The sequence below is a fragment of the Peromyscus maniculatus genome, chromosome 12 (assembly GCF_049852395.1).
Source record: "Peromyscus maniculatus bairdii isolate BWxNUB_F1_BW_parent chromosome 12, HU_Pman_BW_mat_3.1, whole genome shotgun sequence".
Taxonomy (NCBI): Eukaryota; Metazoa; Chordata; class Mammalia; order Rodentia; family Cricetidae; genus Peromyscus; species Peromyscus maniculatus.
The window spans coordinates 23,213,522-23,227,509 of record NC_134863.1 but is presented as its reverse complement, the minus strand read 5'-3'; the positions used below and the strand labels follow the sequence as shown (position 1 = coordinate 23,227,509).

General features: G+C 47.4%; 1 protein-coding gene across 2 annotated transcripts in view; it reads left to right on the top strand.

Moving 5' to 3' along the window:
* Window positions 1-997: 997 nt before the first annotated feature.
* Window positions 998-13,988, top strand: part of Senp5 (SUMO specific peptidase 5) — a 38,409-nt gene continuing 25,418 nt past the window's right edge. Inside the window, exons 1-2 of one of the 2 annotated variants that reach the window (XM_006974500.4) lie at window positions 998-1,223; window positions 11,002-12,529. In XM_006974500.4, the coding sequence (XP_006974562.2) occupies window positions 11,032-12,529 (1,498 nt within the window). In that variant the 5' untranslated portion in view covers window positions 998-1,223; window positions 11,002-11,031. Of the gene's footprint in view, window positions 1,600-11,001; window positions 12,530-13,988 lie in introns of both variants that reach the window. The other variant, XM_042259168.2, reaches the window with a different exon arrangement.

Genomic DNA, 13,988 nt, shown 5'->3' with positions numbered 1-13,988 from the left:
TGACTTTACTCCTAAGGGAAACAGAACGACCTGCTGAAACAATGGTTTGTTGTTGCTCTAAACTACCTAACTGCCAGGTACTCTTACACAAAACCTTGCTTGCTTTCCACCTTGTGGTTTTAGAGTATATACAAACTGGACCTGAGATTGAACCTGTCTGGAGCAGTCCTGGCTTAGGTTTCCCGGGATACCTCCCTCTCTTCCTCTCTCATTAGTATTGGACTGCTTGTTCTAGAAAGATTTCCGCAACCATTTCATTGAGTTGAATGTAGTGGTGCACACCGGTAATTAATCCCAGCACTTAGGAGGCTGAGGCAGGAGGATCCAAGTCCCAGGCTAGTCAGTGCTGCATAGTGAGACTGTCTTTAAAGAAACAGTCTTTTGAGTGATGGGTGAATGCCGAAGCACCCTATCAGAAAGAGAAGTTTTATTGTAGACTTCCTGAGTTCTGGTAGGCCAATTACCATGAAGCTGGAGGCCCTGCCCTCCTGGGGAAATGTTAAAGTTACATTACTAAGGGGTAAGATCAACACGGGAAAGTAGAATGGGGCAGCCGGGACCAATCCAGAGCACGAGTGTGAGGGCTCAGTGGATAATACATCGGCTGTGGTCTATTTCAGCTTTCTTTCTTTCTTTTTTTTTTTTCTTCTGTTTTTTCGAGACAGGGTTTCTCTATGAAATAGTTCTGGCTGTCCTGGAACTCGCTTTGCAGACCAGGCTGGCCTCGAACTCACTGAGATCTGCCTGCCTCTGCCTCCTGGGTGCTGGGATTGAAGGCGTGCGCCACCACCGCCCGGCTTGTTTTAGCCTTTCTGACGGCAAAAGCTTGAAGGGAGCTGACGACCCGGAAGTCGGGAACCTGCCTTGGGGCGCCTGGGCTAACTCTAGATTGCAGTGCCTCCCCATTTTCCCGTGCCGATCCAGCGAGCAGCTCACCCAGCTTCTAGGAGCAGGCGCCTCGAAGCCACGCCCCTCGCCCTGGGCGTAGGCGGAGCTTCTGGCGGAAGGGCACGGAAGGAGGAGGAGGAGGAGGTGACGCGCAAAGCGGGCGCCCGGCTCGCGCAGCGGCTGGGAGGAAGCTCGGCAGCCCCGCCGGCCGTGAGCAGGCCGGAGTCCGGTCTCTGGCCGGGCTTCCCCCGGTGTGGGCGTGGGCGAGGCAGCGGTCCCGGCCGCTGCGGCGCTCGTGCAGGCCGCGGGTTCGGTGCCGGGAGCAGAGAACGTAGGTAAGCCGGAGCGGGGCAGCCCGGGCGTCCGCAGCGCTGCTGACCAGCCCTTCCCCGCGCCAGCTCAGCGCCGCCCGAGGCCCGCACGCTTCCCCACGGCCGCGCCGCAGGCCGCCGAGTGGGCGCTGGTCTCCGGGGACCGCGGCCCTCCTCCTGCCTCCGCAGCACGAGCCCCGAGGGCCAGCCAGCCAGAAAACCCACTCCTCGGGCCGCTCCTTCCCAAGCCAGGGGAAGCTTTGCCTGAAGATCCGCTGTCAGGCTCCCCAGCTCCTGCCGAATCGGAAGTCGAGGGGGGTTGAGTTGATCCGACAGCTCCGCTTGCTCCTTGCTTTGGTTCCTTCCTACCGTGCTTAAGCATGATACTCTTGGGCTTTAGGTTGGTGTGACGCTACTTTTTTATTCTGTCTGTGCTGGGCAGTATTAACTCCGATTCCACTGTGGGGCCATTCAAGTGGGATGCAGAAAGGTCATGGGAGTTCGTACTTAAGAGTCTGGAGAAGCTGAATTGAAGCGTTCGCCTGCCATTTGGTATTGTTTTTAATTCACCACCTGAACATAGGCATGTTCTTATACCTATACAAATTAGTTGGAATAATTGAATGAAATTTTGGGGGGCCCTGGTTAAAACGCCGTTAAAGAATATTCAGGACACATGGTACATTCCTAATTATGCTTTTGCCTTTTGTCCAGAATAAGCTTAGTATCGAGAAGGGTGCCAGGAGAGATACCAGAATCTTGTGTGTTTGGAACTTAACTGCAATCTGTGCTTTGAGTGTGCAGCATCCAAGAAACCTAGTCACTCAGATGCCTTGTGCTTATTGATAAAACACTGGTATTGCAAGGATAACTCGTAAGTTTCTGTCACATTTCTTTAGAAAAGGCCCGGGAGATGATTGATTGAAATTTTGTCCCATTTAGGAGGGCTTTGCACCTATATCTCAGATTGCCGATACTCTGCTCCTAAAACATTTCGTGTGTAGCTCAGGCTGGGAGGCAGTTTGCTGTGTGGATTATGCTGGCCTTGAACTTGCAGTGGTCCCCCTGTCTCAGCCTCCCTACTGTTGGGATTACTAGCCCAGTTTGTACATCTTCTCTCTTTTGCTCTCATTTCTGCCACCTCACCATCTTTTATATTAAAAATTGTACATGCATGTGTTACCTGCATCTGTGTGCACCACATGCTTGTCTGGTGCCTGTGGGGAGCCGAAGAGGGTGTTGGGTCCCCTGGACCTGGTGTTATGCGTGTTTGCGAGGCACTGTGTGAGTGCTGGGAACAGAACAAGTGTTCTTAACCCCTGAGCTGGCTCCCCTGCCTTCCCACCTTTGTCCTTGTTTTCTTTGCCGTTCTCCCTCTCCTTTAATTTTATTATTGTTATTATTACTGCTGTTGTTATTATTACTTTTGAGTGACCCCAGGGCATTGCACGTGCTAGGTGAGCACTGAGCCCGGTTCCCCAGCCCCTAGTTCCCATGTCTTCTTGATTTACTCCCTCATTTTGTCATGGTACTTCTTATCTTGTGGCTCTTTGAAAAAGGTATATGGGAGGTATATACTTTGATAAATCACCTGTCTGAAAACCTTTTTCTGTTTTCAGTCATTAGTTCTTAGATGGGCCTAAAATTCTCATGTTGAATAATTTTCCCTCAGAACTTGGAAGACATTTCTTCACTGTTTTCTAGTTTCTAGTCAAGTGGGGTGGGGTGCATGTGTGGGGATGCATGATGTGAAAGTTAGGATATCTTCCTGAATCACTTCTACACGCTATGTATCGAGACAGGACCTCTCACTAAATGTGGGACTCACCCATTTGGCTGACTGGCTGACCATCAAGCCCTAGGGATCCATCTTCTGTTACTACCCAGTTCTGGGATTATGTGTTGCTGTTCTCAGCTTTTATGTGGATCCTGGGGACCCAATATCAGGTCTTCATGTTTGTGTAGCAACCATTTTTCCCACTGAGGCATCCATCTCCTAGCCTCCTTCCTTTCTTCCTTCCTTCCTTCTTTCCTTCCTTCCTTCCTTCCTTCCTTCCTCCCTCCCTCCCTTCCTTTCTTTTTTAACTGAGATAGAATCTGGAGATTTAGCTAATCCTGTGATCTGTCCACCTTAGCTTCCTGAGTACTTGGATTATAGGAGTGTAGTTACACCTGGCTGAGTCAGTTACTTATTTTATTTTATTTATTTTGGTTTTTCGAGACAGGGTTTCTCTGTGTAGCTTTTGGAGCCTATCCTGGAACTCACTCTGTAGACCAGACTGGTCTCAAACTCACAGCGATCCACCTGCCTCTGCCTCCCTAGTGATGGGACTAAAGGCTGGGGCCACCACTCGAGGCTAGTCAGTTACTTCTTACAGAGATGGCAGATCTTATTTTTTCTATTTCTTTTATTCATTCTGTTTTTGTGTTTGTTTTTTGAGACAATGTTTCTCTGTGTAACAGTCTTAGCTGTCTTGGAACTCACTTTGTAGACCAGCCTGGCCTTGAACTCAGAGGTCCACCAGCCTCTAATCTCTCCATCCCCATCCTCAGTGCTGGGATTAAAGGCCTGTACCACCATGCCTGGCTTATTCTGTATTTTTTTAATTTGAAATTATGTATAAGGAAGATGTCCCTTCTACCAGTTTTGCTACTCTTTAAAATTATACAGGACATAGTAATACATGTCTTTAATCCCAGCACTCCAGAGGCAGAAGCAAGCTAATCTCTAAGAGTTCGAGGTCAGCATGGTCTACATAGCAAGTTTTAGGCCAGCCAAGGCTACATAGTGAAATCCTGTCTGTCTGTCTCTGTCACTCAGATTATTTATGTGTATGTTCTGGCACCACAGTGACATTTCAGGTTCATATTCTGCTTTCTCTGCTCAGTTCTGAAATCTTTTTTTTTTTTTTTTTTTGGAGACTACAGTTCAGGCTGGCTTTCCAATGGTCTGTGTTACCAGTGATGACTTGATTTCCTTATATTCCTGTCTCAGCCTCCAGAGTGCTGGGATTTCAGGCTTGAGTCACCACGCTGCCATTTCTTGCCGTAGATGAGTATATTTAGAAACCAAGGTCTGGTTGTCAGGGTGTTCACTTTCTGCTGGGAGTGCGCTGCTTCACTGACAGGTCTGTGTGTGTATCTGTATCTAGCTGGGTCCATAGTGGTACCTCCAGTTTGTCTCTCATCATGTCACAAGTCATTGTTTCTCTAGTGTGGAAAGTCTAGCTTTAACTATCCACAGCATCTTTTACTTATTTGCTCCACTTTGAATACTGATAATATCAGAATTGACTCCTACTTCAGTGGAAAAACACATTTGCTGGGCTTTGTGCAGTTTCTGTAAGCACTCTCTGTCTTTAGCTCTTGATGTAGTCAGAATGTTGTTTTCTAAGGTCTGTTCATTTTCTCCTTTTGTGGTGTGGTTGTATTAGTCATTTGAAATCCAGGGGCTAAGAGATACAGCTCAGTGGTGGAGCGCCTGCGGGGCATTCATGAGGCCCTAGTCCAGTGCTGCAGGGGAGAAGCAAGCGAGCTAGGTTCATTGGAGATGCGGAGCAGCAGGTTTGTCCTAAAGCCAGACCAGGGAACACGACGTACAGAGAAAGAGCCCTTCCCTTCTCATTTCCTCCTCTTACCCCTTTAGAACTCACCTGAATTCACCTTTGTCACCTAAGGATGGATCTCTAAAGCACTGCATGCTGGTTGCTGAAAGAATCCTCACTCCAGTGAAGCTTCATTCATGTCGATAACCTAGTTTATTCAGCCATGCTCTTGCTTGTGGGCATTAAGTGTTTGCTATTGTAATCAGTATTGCAATAGATAGCCTTGTCATCGTTACAGCCGCGTCTTCTGTTCAGATTGCTTAAAGTAAGCGTGTCAGATTGGAGGATAAATACTTTTGTGGTTTTTATGAAATCTTACCAAATTCTCTTCCATAATGATTATGTCAGTTTGGAATTCCATCAGCCAAGTTTGAAAATGCCCTTTTCAGTCAGGTGGCAGAGGGAGGAGATTGTATATTTGAGGTAGGTCTGGGCTACAGAGTGATACGTTCAAAACAAAGTATCTTTTGGCTGGAGAGATGGCCAGCTGTAAAGAAAGTAACTTATCTCCTGAAGGAGAATGTGCTACTTTTTCTTTGCCAGTGTTGATCAAACCTGGACCTTCGACACATGTGGGTTAACACTCTCTTTGAGCATAGTCCCAACCATGACCTTTTTCTTAAGAGTAAAGTGGAAGATATTTTTATGTTTTTTTTTTTTTTGTGTGTGTGTGTGGGGGGGGTCGGTGGGGGGGTGAGGTTTCGAGACAGGGTTTCTCCATGTAGTTTTGGTGCCTGTCCTGGATCTCACTCTGTAGACCAGGCTGGCCTGGTGGAACTCACAGAGATCTGTCTGCCTCTGCCTCCCGAGTGCTGGCATTAAAGGCACAGGATTAAACCGCCCATAAGCTTTTTATAGAATTTTCATTGATACAACTTTTGTATTTTCTAGGCTTGTCATCTTTGTGGTGGTTACAGTGTGTGTTTCTTAGTGTGTTAGTTGATGGAAGGAACCAGTGCGGTGGCTAGTATTCATTAGAAGACACTTCACATCACATTCTGAAAAGTTAATGCAGGGACTCAGTGGGCTAGCTGATGGGGTTCCAACTTGGGGGATAGCTGTGTGTTGATTTACGGATTTTTTCACAAACTAACCAACTTTTCTAGAGGATGAACCAGTGATTGCCACAGTCTCAGAGGATGAGTTGAACGAGAGTGTGTGTCTCATTGACTGTATCATTCTCCTTCAAATTGTCCTCACATCTGTTTACCCTTTTTGAAGGGTAAACTTGTATTCTTGGGGGAGAAAGGAGCAGTGGAATTAGGATCTGGAGTCTAATACATTTCTTTGACGTCAGAAGACATTGAAGAATAGTTGTTCGGCCTTTTGGGGGAGCATCAGATATGATCTTTCCTCTTTAAATGACCTTCTCTTGTCCCGTTGGAGTGGTCTCCTCACGGCAGTGTATCCTTACAGTGTGGTGGTGAGGAGGGCAAGTTCACAGCATGAACTCACTTAGCTCGCTCTGCACTGTGCTTTCCTGCTGGCGTGACTCTCCTGACTCATCTTCACCAAGAAAGGGAACAGGTTCTCTCTCAGGGTAGAAGGCAGGATTGGGGTGGAACTTCCTCTTCAGACTTCCTGGGACCTTCCTTTTTCAGCTCTGTCCGTGTTCCTAACCTTCATAGGTATTTGTTACCTCTAATTTGGGGCCTTTCTGAGGTCATGGAGCTTACTTCATGGCATCGCCTTTCTTGATCTGCTGAGTGTGTTACTCATTATCTGCTTTTTATTTTTTGAAACAAGGTCTCACTATATGGCCTTAACTGTCCTGAAACTTGCTATGTAGACCAGGCTGGCCTTGAACTCATTAGAGATTTGAACTTGGAGATTCTTCAGACTCTGCTGAGATTTTAAAGGTGTATGCCATCAAGTGTGACTTTCTTTTAGAAATTTAATTAGTCTTGTCTCCTCTTTCATTATCTTTGACCCTGGGGCTTTTGCTCATTCATTCATTCATTCACCCATTCATTCATGCATTTTTATGATTGACAGGGTCTCATTATATAGCACCAAAACTGGTCTTTAATTTGTGATCCTCTTGCTTCTGCTTCCTGGCTGCTGGGATTATCGGAGTGTGTGCTTGCTGCACATAGTGGAGTTTTGCCTTTTTAAGATCTAACTTCCATCGGGCTGGTGGTGGCCTATGCCTTTAATCCCAGCACTCGGGAGGCAGAGGCAGGAGGATCTCTGAGAGTTCAAGGCCAGCCTGAACTATAGAGTGAGGTCCAGGACAGCCAGGACTGTTACAGAGAGGAACCTTGTCTCCAAAACCACATGAACACACACGGAACTCTACCTCTCGCTGTGCATGGTGGCCTGCATACAACTCCAGCATCTGTGAGGCAGAGGCAGTAGGTTGGCTCATTCAAGGCGAGCCTGGGTAACTTAAAGATGTTGCCCCTCCCCCAGCCCAGTGTTTATCAGTTGATTTGGAGAAGGGACCGAGGTAAATATATATTTAGTCCCCCATGTTTTTTCCCTCACAGGAAAATGATGTCTAGAAAGGTAATATGGCTTGGCGGTGGTGGTACACACTTTTAATCCCAGCACTCAGGAGGCAGAGGCAGGCGGATCTCTGCGAGTTGGAGACCAGCCTGATCTACAGAGCAAGTTCTAGAATAGCCAGGGCTACACAGAGAAACCTTTGTCTCAACAACAACAACAATGACAACAGAGTGGGGGTGGGGGGGTGGGGGGTGTAATGTGTGTGTGGTGGTATGTGGGGGAGTGGAGACGGGCCCTTTTCTTAATACATTGTTAGCAAACTTAAATTATGTCTCATGTGTTGGTTTCTGGTTCACAGTCTGCTGTTTCTTCCACTCCTCTTGGTGGCTAGTGTCTGCAGAACTTTTAGTAATAGGAGACATTATTAATTTCTGAAATTGTGTGTTCGGTTTTTCTTTTTCATGTTTGGAGACAGGCTATATACCCCAGGCTGACTTAGAACTCTGTGGCTGAGGATGACCTTTTCCCCTCTTCCTTTATTTACTTGTTTTGAAATTTTAGATACATAAACAAACACTCACAGTATACTTTGATTGTATTCATCTCTCATTATCCTTTCTTATCCCCTGTCATAGAACTCCTTCTTCTCTGCAAGTCTGCCTCCTACTTCATATCTCTCCTCCCCCCTCCCCTCTCTCTTTCTCTTTTTTCCCTCCCTCCCTCCCTCCCTCCCTCCCTCCCTCCCTCCCTCCCTCCCTCCCTCCCTCCCTCCCTCCAGGGTTTTTCTTTTTAGTCCTGGCTGTCCTGGAACTGGCTCTGCAGACCAGGCTGGCCTCGAACTCACAGAGATCCTCCTGCCTCTGCCTTCCTAGTGCTGGGATTTCAGGTATGTGCTACCATCCCCCCCCCCCAGTCCCACTACATTTAATTGCAGTTGCTTACAGGAGCATGGGTGAGGGGTTATTACTTGAGAAAGAATAACTTACCCAGGGGCTGCATTGCTGAAGAATATGATCCCCTCGCCCAGTAACCTTTCATTATCTCTAGCTCCTCAGGGCAGAGTGGGTGAGCCTGTCCTCCATCCCTGGTGGAATGTTGACGGGCCCAGTCTCTACAGGTCCTAAGTAGATAACCATCACTGCTGTGAGCTCCTGGGGGCAGCAGCCTCGTCACATCCAGAAGACAGCGTTCCACGGCACTTACCTTTTGTCCCTTCTTCCTCCGTGTTCCCTGAGCCTTGGAGGGTGTGATACAGAGGTCCCTTTGAGAGTCACTTATGCCACTTTGGTCACTTAGGAGTCTGCATTAACTGTTGCCTGCTGGTCTAGAAGCCTCTCTGACCCAGGCTCAGGTATGGACAGAAGTAGCCAGAAGGCAGTGTGATACTGTGTGCATTAGTCAGAGCTCTGCTACTTGTTGGGCCTGTCCCCTCCCCAGTCCTGGACCAGGTGCACAGTACCAGGCATGAATTCCCTTCTGTGGGGGCAAACCTCAGCTCTCACTGAAAAGTGAGTGGCTGGTGTCCTCACAACCTTCGTGCCATTCCCACTCCAGTAGGCATGTCTTGCCTGGCAGGCTGTCGCTTACAGGGTTCACAGCTGTGTAAGACTCACGAACCTTCTCTCACAGACCTTAAACTGATCTTCCTACCTCGTTCCCTGAGTGTTAGGGTTGATTACGTGTGTGTGCCTTTATGGCTGGTTTTATGTGGTGCTGGGGATTGAATCCAGGGCTTCATGCATTCTAGGCAAGAATTCTGTCTGCAGCCCCGTCCTGTTTTGTTTATTGAACAGAGGGCCCTGTGCATGCTAGGCTGGCACTGACTAGTCTGGCTTTGTGTCTGATTTTCATTTATTCCTCCTCACCTCTCACCTCTATGAGCTGTTCCTGAAATGTGTGTGTGTGTGTGTGTGTGTGTGTGTGTGTGTGTGTGTGTGTGTGTGTGTGTGTGTCTGTGGTCCTTATATTCACTTGAGAGCCAGTAGCACTGGATGAGAGCAGCGGACATGAAGTCTTCTTCCTTATGGACACTTAGACTCTGACGTGTAAAGCAGAGCCTGGTCTCCTTGCGGGTGAGGGCTATGTGGGCCAAAGATACTTTCCCCTTAAAAAATCTGCCATCGAAAGTTGTTTTTCTGTGGGCAAGTTATAAATAGATATGAAATCTGTCTGAAGTGGTTTCTGGTCCCTCTCGCTTTACTGTCTTTCACTCTGCACTTGAGAACACAGAATCTGAATGACTTGCTGAAAGTCACTTAGCTAATGAGGAACAGAGTCAACACAAGAAATTCTGTGACAGCCCAGCAATTCTCTTCTGAATCGCCGCCTGTGTGTTGTATTAGGAACTGGTGTGCAGTGGGCTGAAGAGATGGCTCAGCATTTCAGACCACTCGTTGCTTTTGCAGAGGACCTGGGTTCAATTCCCGGCACCCCATGGCAGCTCACAACCATCCATAATTACAGTTCAAGAGGATCCAACATCCTCTTGTGGCCTCCTCGGGCAGTAGGCACGGAAGTGGTGCACCGCATATACGCAGACAAAGACATGCACATAAAATAAAAGTGATCACAGAAACAAAAACTGGTGTAGACTGAGAAAATTTTGTTTGTTTTGTTTTTGTTCATTTGTTTTTCGAGACAGGGTTTCTCTGTTTAGCCCTGGCTGTCCTGGAACTCACTTGGTAGCCCAGGCTGGCCTCGAACTCACAGAGATCAGCCTGCCTCTGCCTCCTGAGTGCTGGAATCAAAGGTGTGCACCACCACTGCCCAGCAAGTTTTGTTTTTTTGTTGCAAGGTGTCACTATACAGCCCTGGCTGACCTAGAACTCAGTATGTAGAAGAGGCTGGTCTTGAACTCACAGAGATTGAGGTCCGCCTGGCCTCAGCTTCCCCAATGCCGGTGTTAAAGGCATGTGTGACCATATCCTGCCAGAAATGATTCTTGAAACATCCCTATCAGTGGCAGGTATAGAGAAAATGGGGCCTCGTTAAATGCTCACATCTTCCTTCTTCCCAGTTCTCCTTGCAGTGGGAACCTCCATCAGGTAGGATTTCTTTTTCTTTTCTTTTCTTCCTTTTTTTTTTTAAAAAGATTTATTTATTATGTATACAACATTCTGCCTGCATGTATACCTGCATGCCAGATCTGATTATAGATAGCTGTGAGCCACCATGTGGTTGCTGGGAATTGAACTTAGGACCTCCGGAAGAACAACCAGTGCTCTTAACCTCTGAGCCATCTCTCCAGCCCAAGGTAGGATTTCTTTATGGCTGATAGAATAAATTGGAGTGCATATGTTCTTTTTCATTTTTTTAAATCTTTTTTGAAAATGTATTTATTGTGTACATAGTATTCTGCCTACTTGTATTCCTACACACCAGAAGAGGGCACCAGATCCCATTACAGATGGTTGTGAGCCACCATGTGGTTGCTGGGAATTGAACTCAGGACCTCTGGAAGAGCAGCCAGTGCTCTTAACCTCTGAGCCATCTCTCCAGCACTGCCCCCCCCCCTTTTTTTTTTTTGGTTTTTCAAGACAGGGTTTCTCTGTGTAGTTTTTGGAGCCTGTCCTGGAACTCACTCTGACCAGGCTGACCTTGAACTCACAGAGATCTGCCTGCCTCTGCCTCCCAAGTGCTGGGATGAAAGGCGTGCGCCACCACTACCCTGTTCAAAATCTGAACTGCTATGTACCTCTATGACATATTTACATTGAAATTTAACTTTACATTTTTTTTTTTCTGTATAGGTACATCAGTTCTCATTATGCATCAGAAAAATGAAAAAGCAGAAGAAAATTCTATGGAAAAAGGGAATTCACTTAGCTTTTTCTGAGAAATGGAATACTGGGTTTGGAAGCTTTAAGAAGTTCTATTTTCCTCAAAACTTGTGCTTTCTGAAAGCTAAGGTGGGAAGGCCAGTTGTTTGGGGTGGACAGCTGAAGCATATCCAGTGTGGTAAGAAGGCTCTTCACATCCAGAAATCGTGGGTCCGGGATGTCCTGCCTTGTGCAAGGGCGGGGTCTGGAGGGGCCACTCACAGTGGTAGTACTTTGTATGCCAAAGTGAAAAGAAAGGACCCCAAGCACTTCGCTTCTTCCTCCAGCCGTCTCCTGAGACACCAAGCAGATAAGGTACTGTCGTCAGCAAAGACCTCGGACCATGAGTACTGCAGAGAGGAAAGTCTCCTGAAGGCAGTTACTGGCCTGTCAGCAAGTACTGTCTTTGGTAAGGCCAGTGGGCACAAACCTCGGACAGGCGCACAAGCGTCCGACTTTCCCATGAAGTTCAATGGGGAGAGCCAGAGTCCAAGGGAGAGTGGCGAGATTGTGGTCTTGAACAAACATAGAAAACGCATTTGCTACGGCTGCTACCAAGGGCTAGAGCACCACAGGAATGGGAAACCGTTGATTCCAAAAAAGTTCCAACTTAATCAACATCGAAGAGTCAAAGTGTCTCTTATGATGTATGAGAAATTATCCATGATTAGATTTCGGTATAGGGTTTTGAGATCCCAGCACTTCAGAACGAAAAACAGAGTTTGCAAGCTAAGAAAAGCCCAGCGAAGCTGGGTGCAGAAGGTCACTGGGGACCATCAAGAGAACCTTAGGGGTAACACTGAGGGTGGCAGCAGTTGCAGCCCGGTCCCTTCCCCAGAAGCTAAAGACCCTTGTCAGTGCCAGCCATACTTTGCAGACATGGAGGCCAGTGTTGCGGTGAAGGGGAAGAACTCCCATGTGCCTGATGGCCACACTAAAGAAAGCCCTTTCTTGGACAAGGAGCACAGTTTAGATGAAGCATTCCCTGACCAACAGAATGGCAGTGCCACATACGCCTGGGACCAGTCCCCCGCTTCTCCTCAGTGGGGGTGCACAGAGCAAGTTCCTGAAACCCCTCCAACCGAGCTTCCTTCTAGCACCCAGTTCCCTCCGGAAACGGGCAGAGCGAGTCTGACCCTGGGTCGGGAAGGTGGGACAAGCGCTGCCGGTGACGACAGAGGCGCGCTGTCCGTGTCTGGAGCAGACGCGTCTGTGAGCCGTGTCGATGGGCCTGTGTCTGAAGAGCCTGCTCAGAGTGAGAACTGCCAGATGGAGGAGGATGGATCTCTCAAGCAGAACATTCTTAGTTCTGAGCTGCTGGACCACCCCTACTGTAAAAGTCCTCTGGACGCTCCCGCGGTGTGCAGTGAACTCAGAGTAGAGAGCCAAGTGGCGGGTGGCAAGAGCAGCCAGAAGGCTTCTCCCGTGGATGACGAGCAGCTCTCCACCTGCCTTTCGGGTATGCGCTGTTCCTTGTTGCCCTCCAGCCTCTGGCCACGCTTGGTGTCCATTTTCCTTTCCAGAAGAGTCTTGGTTTACCTCCCACACATGGCTTTCCCTTTAAGCCATTCGATGTTCGTGATGCCTTTTACGATGCTCCGTTATGGAGATGTTGCTTAGCTCCCTTCTTGGTTTGTTGATGGACAGTTGTATCGATTTTGCTATAAGGATTCAATGAACTCTCTTGTCCAATTGTTTAAGTTAAATTTTCATTCTAATTGCCAGTAAAGAATATTGATACTTAAACATTTTAATTGGGTGGCCAAATTACCTTTTAAACTTAAGTTTTACCAGTCAGTCTTACAGATTACAGATGAGAATGTTGTAAGATTGGGTGTCCAGGTAGCCCAGTCTGGCCTCAAACTTGCCATGTAATCGAGGATGACTGTGAACTTGTGATCCTCTCAAGTGCTGGGATTACAGGTATATTACCACCATACACGATCTGGGGGGGTGGGGGGGGCTGTGGATTGAACTCAGGACCTCATGCATGCTAGGCAGACAGACATTCTATCAACTGAGCTCTCTCCCCAGCCATGAGGACTTCTGTGTGTGTGTTTGACTGCATTTTATTGGTACATAGTTTTTCCTTTCCTAGTTTTCCTTTGCATTGTTTCTCTTTTATTAATATATGAGAAGTTCCTGTATACCAGCCAGTGTTCTGGTTTCTATGAACATAGCAACAAGCAGAATACACTGATCTCTGCTTCCATGGAACACCATATCAGTCTAATTGTGAAGATGCTAAATTAATTGTAATTGCCAAGGATTGTCACTCCCAAAATATAACATTCTTTAATACCACAATGTTGTTTATTGTTGCTTTAACAGAAATTTTAGTTGTTCTTCTGTTTTTTTTTTTAAATAGAGTGTTGTTTGTTATTTCTTTGACAATACAGTGTCTTTTTTTTTTTTTTTTTTTTAAATTGGGATCTTACTATATCTCTTGCTGTCCTGGGATTTGCTATGTAGATCAGGCTAGCCTTGAACTCACAGAGATCCTCCTGCCTCTGCCTCTCAAGTGCTGGGATTAAAGATGTGCACCACCACGTCTGGTGTTCTACAATGTACTTGATCATATACAACCTAACCTTCTCCCTAGGACCCCCAGCAGCCCCCCTCTGCCCTCTTTGCTTCCCCCCCCCCCCCCACTGAGTCCTGACTGGAGAGTGCTGCCTGTTGGGATGTTGACTGATTCTGTTGGCCTGGCCTTGTGCTGGTAACCATAGCTGCAGTGAGCTTGCAGGTGCAGTGGTCATAACTGGTCCAGAAGACAGCATTTCTCAGCATTTCTTCCCATCCTTTGGCCTTACATTCTTTCCGCCCCCTCTTCCTCAGCGTTCCCTGAGCATTAGAGGAATTGTGATAGATGTCCCAGTTGTGGCTGACTGAGCACGTAAGAGACATTTATTCTCAGC